Source organism: Gobio gobio (assembly GCF_949357685.1).
Source record: "Gobio gobio genome assembly, chromosome: 6".
Classification (NCBI taxonomy): Eukaryota; Metazoa; Chordata; class Actinopteri; order Cypriniformes; family Gobionidae; genus Gobio; species Gobio gobio.
Window position 1 is genome coordinate 10,657,278 of NC_137102.1, and position 7,904 is coordinate 10,665,181.

At 38.3% G+C, this 7,904-nt stretch overlaps 1 protein-coding gene across 2 annotated transcripts in view; it reads left to right on the top strand.

The window, feature by feature from the left end:
* Positions 1–7,502, top strand: part of tgs1 (trimethylguanosine synthase 1) — a 34,325-nt gene extending 26,823 nt beyond the window's left edge. Inside the window, exons 10-13 of one of the 2 annotated variants that reach the window (XM_079819225.1) lie at positions 1,531–1,674; positions 3,556–3,772; positions 6,051–6,129; positions 7,031–7,502. In XM_079819225.1, the coding sequence (XP_079675351.1) occupies positions 1,531–1,674; positions 3,556–3,772; positions 6,051–6,129; positions 7,031–7,144 (554 nt within the window). In that variant the 3' untranslated portion in view covers positions 7,145–7,502. The remainder of the gene's footprint in view (positions 1–1,530; positions 1,675–3,555; positions 3,773–6,050; positions 6,130–7,030) is intronic. The other variant, XM_079819226.1, reaches the window with a different exon arrangement.
* Positions 7,503–7,904: the final 402 nt, after the last annotated feature.

Genomic DNA, 7,904 nt, shown 5'->3' on the forward strand with positions numbered 1-7,904 from the left:
GGGAGATGTATGCGCTCAAAGTACAGCGTCCCTGAAGGCCAAACAAAGGTGATTTGACTCCGGGATGAAAATAACAGCGTCTCGACGACATGGCGACAAACACTCTACAAACGCAACCGAACGCAACACTTCGTCTTCTCCACGTGGGAGAACAACAAGACCACGCACCCTTTTTTTGCGTATTCTTGTGGGCGGAGGTTAGTTGACAAACTGTTCTACTGACGTCATTAAAGCAGGAAGTACAGGGATGTAGTCCAAACCGGCCGTTCGCTGTAGGCTTTGAAAGGGAACTTCTGTTAAATAAAATATCTCGCTTGGCATTGAACTTTGAGCTTTATAATTTTACAGGTATTATATATGCTCTAACAGCAACATTACACACTAACTAAAGTTTGAAAAATGGGATCACGAAGAACAGGACCTTTTAAGATCAATGGTATAATTGGTTTAGCAATTCCTCTGTCCTGAGGACAGACTTAACCATAACATTTGTCAGTGAATGTACTGGATAAATCACTCTATAATTATTAATTGTGACTTTTAATATGTGAAAGAAGATACTATAATCAATATAGCATGGTATGTTTAATTTAGGAATGATCTTTTTCAGATGAAAATGTCTCTGCTATTGTAAAATGACACAATGTATTATTTTTTATTAGTAAAACACATTGTGTTGATTTTGTCCTTTTCGTGAGCTTGTTATAGGAAATTGAGGTACCACTTAAAAGTAAGTTCTCTTTACTCGAGGGCACCTGTATTTGATGGGCTCTTTGAGCCGCCCGCTGTCCAGACCTCACACTTTAAACAGGAAGTGCTGAACGTGGTTGCTCCAGACCAGTGATTGTTACTTTAGCAGGTGTTCTATTCTCAGTGGAGAGAAAAAAACGAGAGGCGGAAAAACAGAGATGCATTTGTCGAGGCTAAAAGCAGATGGTGTTGGTCTCCACAGAATCAGCGGAGGACATGCTCCGTTTAACTCCACTCTCTCTGAGCTCTCTGACTGCTTCTGCTTCAGCTGTCTCACACACACAGATCCCACGCCCATCGCAAATGCAACCCCTTAACATGATGAAAATCCAGAGAACGAGATCCAGGAGTCTGATGCTTCGTCTCACAGCTCTGGTTTGCAAGAATGATAAATTGTTTTCGAGGAGTCTTATCTTGAAAACATTATATGGTTTTGTCCTGCTTCTCTTGGGAATATATGGTTTTCTGGCGTCACATGATATATTGCTAATATTTAAAATTTCATAGATATCAGCTAGATCATCCTTTTGTCCACAGAGGCTCCTCCTAATATGGAGAAAAGCTATATATTTAGAGAGGAAGAGACAGTCTTTGACGTAAGCAGAGCCAAATAGAAAATGAAAGCTACAGACTCCCTCTGGTGGTAAACAGTTCTACCACATTTACAATAAAAAGGTGCATTTAACTATACTCTTAATGCATTGATGCAATGAATGCATGAACTGATAAAAGCCTTCTAATTTGAACTCTGTGCGTAACGTGTGACTGTTCTGTCCACAGAGGGCTGGTTCTCAGTGACTCCTGAGAAGATAGCAGAGCACATTGCTCTGAGGGTGCAGGACGGCTTCAGCGCGGAGCTCATTATCGATGCCTTCTGTGGTGTGGGTGGCAATGCCATTCAGTTTGCCCTCACTGGGAAAAGAGGTACAGTTGCCTTTCATATGTTTCTATTGTCTTGAGAAACCATCTGAAATTCTTAATATGAGATATGAGATATTACAACACGGTTTTGACATCTAAAAATGTGTTTACATTTTTTTAATTAATTTTATTAAAAAATACATTTAAAAATGCAAAAATAAATGTAAATGTAATTTATTCCTGTGATGGCAAAGCCAAATTTTCAGCATCATTATTACAGTCTTCAGTGTCACATGATCCTTCAGAAATCATTCTAATATGCTGATTTGTGCTCAAGAACATTTCTGATTATTATCGTATTTATTTTATACTCGCATATTTTCAAGGTTTTAAGAAATTATTACTTTTTACTTTATGGTTTCACCTATAGACCATAAAAAAAAATATGGATGACGCGTCTTCACTACCTTTCACTGAAGAAAAGTGAAGCCGCCGCCAACATCCGAATATGGCTCTGACATCATGCGCAGATTTGAGAGTAGAGAGCAGGAAGTAGAGCCGCAATATCAAAAGCCCATCCACACTCTTGCAGATGCAGAAAAATTCATTATGTTGGTGGGAAATAAACAGTTATGGAAATGTAGAAATTAAAGCTAAAGCTCCAATCTCCTCCCGAAAAAAGTCTGTTCACTCTGAGAAGCTGTAAATCTTAGCGGTCAATCATAACGTCACACACCAGCATTTTTAAGCATCAAATAACTAACTAAAACCAAATTTATTTAAAAAACGAACACTTGAAATTAAATCAAAAACGGCCTAAAATGACAGAAGCCATCTTTGGGAAAAAAATTATAATAAAAGTGTAATTTGATTTTTTTAGTTTGTCTCTCGTCCATTAGAATACGTGGAGGGGCGGGGGTTATGCGCTATACTGGGACAAACCACCTGGGGGTGATCGGGACGTGTCGGCTTCAGTTTTCAACGCGAGTGCGGCAGGCTTGGTTACACCACATGACACTTTTAGAGTGATTCAATTGAAACTTTGTCTTTATTGTGATCACTCTCGTTTCCTGGGAAATTGGTGTAAAATATGTGTAATAAAAATGAATAAAAAACAACATTTGAGATGCTGTGCAATGAAATTGGTCCGCTGGTTAGTCTGTTATCCAATCACATCCACTGTTGAGACAGAGTACCGTGCGTTTTATTGTTGCGCATCAAGGAATTTATTCGGTAAATGTGTTTCCATTGTGTCTTCTGACACTTTACTATAGTAATAACAGTAAATTAGGTATAATTACAAATAACGAAACCAAACCCTAATGTAGCTCAATAGTAAGTACATGTAGTTAAAGGGTATGTCTAATGCAATTCGGCGCGCAAGTGCATATAATGTAAAGAACACAAACATATAGTGATTAGAAAGTTATCCAGGGATAATGCGATTGATGTATTGTGTGTGTGTGTGCGCACGCATGTGCTTGTGACTCTTTAGCTCCACCCACTGCACGCCTCCACGAGCTCGGCTGTTTTCGGAAAGAATCGGTACAGCGCATCTCTTTTATAAATCTGATAAAACGGAGATAAGAAGGATGCAATACTACTCTATAGACACTCAAGATTAACATGAGATTGGCAGAAACTGTGTGTTATGTACCCTTTAATTAATATTACTCAGTACTTATTTGAGTAAGTACAATGTAACTACAGCCCCTTAAAATAAAGTGAAACCAAAATGTATCCGCTTCAATTGAGCGCATACATTTTTTTTATGTGAGTTTATGCGAATCTTGCGAATCTTTTTTTTTCCATCCAGCGTTTATTTTATTTTTATGCGATATCCCAAAATGCGCATAAAAATAGATGGATGGAAACATAGCTACTGACTGTAGTACGTTGGCATTTTTGTAAGTGAAATGTTGTTTTTCTCCCTCTGCCATCCAGTGATCGCCATTGACATCGACCCCATACGCCTGGCTCTGGCACAGCACAATGCAGAAGTGTACGGTGTGGCGCACCGGATAGAGTTCCTGCAGGGAGACTTCCTGCAGTTGGCTCCGCGCCTGCGAGCAGACATAGTTTTTCTCAGTCCCCCGTGGGGCGGACCAGAGTACCTCAGTGCTGACGTCTTCAACATCAAGACCATGATGACTCCTGATGGATATCCTTTCAGTCTTTGCTTTTATTCGGTGCCTCTTTCCTTTCAAATGAGGTTATCAGAGTGGAAAGTTCAAATTTGTCCTCTTTGTGGTATTAATAGGGGTGTAATGATATTCAAATCGAACCGAAAAACCGCGATACTCTCATGTTGAACCGCACGTGCCCCAGCCCAGCTCTCACGTCACCTTATGCCACAACATAATTTTTTTCTTCCTTGATATTTGATTAAAGGGGCACTTCAGCGCTGGGAAGATGAATGTGTATTTAAACTGGGTCATTTATGTAGTAGAAATTTGAAATTATTTTAGAATTTGGTGCCTTCTAGACCGAGAAAAGACAGAAATTTTATTTTTGTCTCATGTGGATGAAAGACAACAACTCCCAGAATGCACTTGCTTCGCTGCCCTACGAGCCCACTCCTAAAGCCACAGCCACTAGTTATCACTTGCCCACCATGACACCGCCCCACCGTTGTTTTGATATTCATAGTAATAAAATAATTTCATTCAGTTAGAGAACAGACACTACAATTAAAAACTAAACGTGTCTTTTCAATAAAGTGGGAGTGAGCCGAACGAAAGTCACGATACAAATGCAGCAAGAGTTAGAATTCATTCATCACGAGAGCGAAGAGCTGAGCATAGCTGAGGTAAGCGCGACACGTGTCCAGTCTGGCGCGTTATCTGATCATGCCTATGGAAGCTTAACTTTCATAGGAATTAATTGAAAAGTTGAAACACTCACTTTGCTCTGCATCGCTCCGTTATGAATGCCCGAGCGGCAGCGGCCGTGCGCAAAACATTCTGTGAGCAGGTTGAAAACATGCGGAACAGCTCCTTCTACTGGCTGTAGTTTCTAGCCTCTTGCCAAAAAAATCCTCCGATGACGCAAAATTATGATATTTGCATCATCTGAGAATTTTTTCCAGAAATAAAATGCATAATTCTCTCGTCTCAGGGGGACATGAGGGGGGAAAAGTACCAAATATACTACCAGGTTTCTACTGATAGCTTAATGCTAAATCGCTGAAGTAACCCTTTAAATAGTCATTAGTACACTTTTAACAACCAACAAGAGCTGTATTTTTACTAAATATTATTATAATAATATTATTTACTAAATATACACTAATTAAGTGCATGTGACGTGACTTGGGTGATCGCTCAAGCTGCATGGTGGAAGGACAAAGAGAGCCAGTTTCCCCATTTAGCCAGGTTGGCTAAATGCTACCTTGGAGTCCCAAGTGAGAGGGTGTTCTCTACAGCAATGTTTCATAGATACATATGCATTATCATATACATATCTCTATGGTTCTGAGTGGGTCGCGGAGTGCCTGAGAAAAACGCGTTGTCCCGATTCAGTATCTGCGGTCAGAGGATATTGTAAGGCTAAATGTCTCTTTCACCTTAGAAAAACGAACTTTCCTGTCCTGTCAGCCGTTATACTGTACTTGTAGCGCACACACTTCAACTGCATGCACAAACGCGGCAGCGCGCGCTGTATATCACTTCATATATGAAGCGCAAGAGAAACTACGATCATGCAACGTAAGTCATGAAATAAAAGTAAAGTAACCTACCAATAAATCACGTAACGGCAGGTACGCCGTGTGTTAGCTGGGAAGGATTTGCATGCAGTTATGATGTTCATTCTGTGCTAATCAGGATTCATTAACAGTTCATATTGGTATTGTGTATTTGCCATGGTAACTGTTGTTTCCATAACCCCAAAATGCCATTTTCACTTTATTTTGTATTTTTAAATGAGTGTGGTGGCTACTTTATTGTGTTACAAAAACTGCTATTTAATAGCTTTAACTTATAGGCCTATTTATTCACCATCAGTATTAGTCATATTCACACAATGTATGTGTTTGTAAGTAGGCTAAAGTGGGACATTACTTGTGTGTGGTCATTCATTTTTGTGGAATAAATTAGCTTGTTTTCATTTGTTTTTTAAACTAGTCTAGACTAGTCTACAGTGGATGCATTTATTTCATTTTGGTTTACTCAGGTTTGCTAACTGCTCCAAAGAAAACGTGAAGCCAACAGATAAAGTTAATAAGTTAAATTATTGTTGTTATTATTAAGTTAAAAGTGAATGCAGTGTTATTATTGCTGGTGCCCTGCCATGAACCCTGACCCCCAGCAAACTGAACCGAACCGAACCGTGGTATTGGTGTATCCTTACACCCCTAGGAATTAATGATATACTTTCTAATGCATGTGTTCAAGATGCTTCAAACCACATATTATTAAAAGTTCCTTAACCATCTATACATTTGACATTTTCAGGTTATCAAAAATGATTTCAGACAACATTGTCTATTTTCTTCCTCGAAATGCGGACATGGAACAGGTAACGCTTATTCATTTACACAAATCAGTTTTAAAATGGTAATCTGAAGAGCCCCTTATCTATATTGATGCTAAAAGTTGAACTTAACTCTAACACAAATCTAATGTTCTTCACGTTGGCCACAGTGGTTAAAAATGCTGCTTCTTCGTGGTTGTTCATCAGCATAGCCACATTCTGTTTAACCCAGATAATAACACGCCGTTTGTGGCCCAATACTCTTATCTTCTTTATTACAGCTAAACATAGAAGTTCTGTTAGCTCAATACATCACCCACGGGTCTTAATTCCTATGCAGTGGTTGGTGACATGGTTAACACCTTTTAGCATTTTTATTATTAATACACATGGCTGTACTTATATTTAGTCTTAGGCATATCTCTAGTTCCTGTTATCACTTTAGTGTCTCAGATCCGTCCAGCATTACAAAGTCCATCAGATGACATTTTATTCGTATTCAATCAGAAATGATGTTCACAGAATGTGACCGACTGGGCTTAGTTTAGTGTGTATGATGTCAGTCAATTGCAGCTGTATCATGGTTTTTGATTTCTCTGAAAGGTCTTGTTGTCTGGTGCAGTGTGGTTGCACCTTTTGAAACCACACTGCTTTCCGGAGCATTCTGTCTTTGACTGTAGCACAATTTCTACACTAATAGCTAAAGTATATACATAATTACCTTTTTCCCTTTTTACTTGTAATGTTAAATTCTATGTGTTAGTGTGACTTGTGGTTGAATTCAAGAACAATTTTCACTAAACCAAGACTCTATGTTGACGCTATACTAATATGTTGATATTAGCAACTAATGACCATGTTGTCTGTGATAGCACCTGCTCTGCCTCATTTCTTCTTCCTCTTTCTCGTCATACCCCTCCCTCTTTCTGTCTTTCACTCTGTGTAGATCGCATCCCTCGCCGGCCCAGGTGGGAAGGTGGAAGTGGAGCAGAACTTTCTGAACAACAAACTGAAAACAATTACTGCATACTTTGGCAGCTTAATTAAGTCAAAAACTTAACGCATTTTATTTCCTTTTTCTACTTCTACTTTTAGTCATTTGTTATCTTAATTTGTACGTATACACGTTATCTGCTGTTTACTGTTTTGTAAAGCCATTGACAATGAATTTTACAGACTAATGTGCACTCATGACGCTGCTAGTTTAATGTTTATTTTAACAGTTTTGTTTTTCCCAGCATTGATTTTTACCTATTAAAGTTCATTTGAAGGAACCATGCATCTATCTATCTATCGTGTTATGAGACTATTATGAAAATGTGTGCCATATAACAATTTGGATACAAATATTAGAATTTATTACCCTTATTGATTACACTTTATATGAGGTGCCTTTAAATAAAATGTACTTGCATACAAATATTGTTAGGTACTTATTGTGCTGATGTTGTATTGCAAAACACGCTTGCTGCTATTGAGGTGGGATATGGGTGAGGTTATTGACAGGTTTGTTGTTATGGTTAGGTTTAAGGTTGGATAAAGTTGTAAGGGAAGGGTCAACTGTAGCCTACTTATTGATGCAATTACAGAATTATATATAGGTATTTTTTATTTATTTAAGTAGAATGTAAAAACATGTAGCCTACATTGTGCAATGTATCAAATGAGTAATACATAGTAGGCCTAGTTAAAGACAGTTAATATAAAGTGGGGCCTATCAATAATTATTAATCGTTCATATACATGCATTTCAAATACTTAATTAGGTTTTACAAACTGTCACTATAAAGAATATATAATGAACTGTAGGGGAGAGTGGG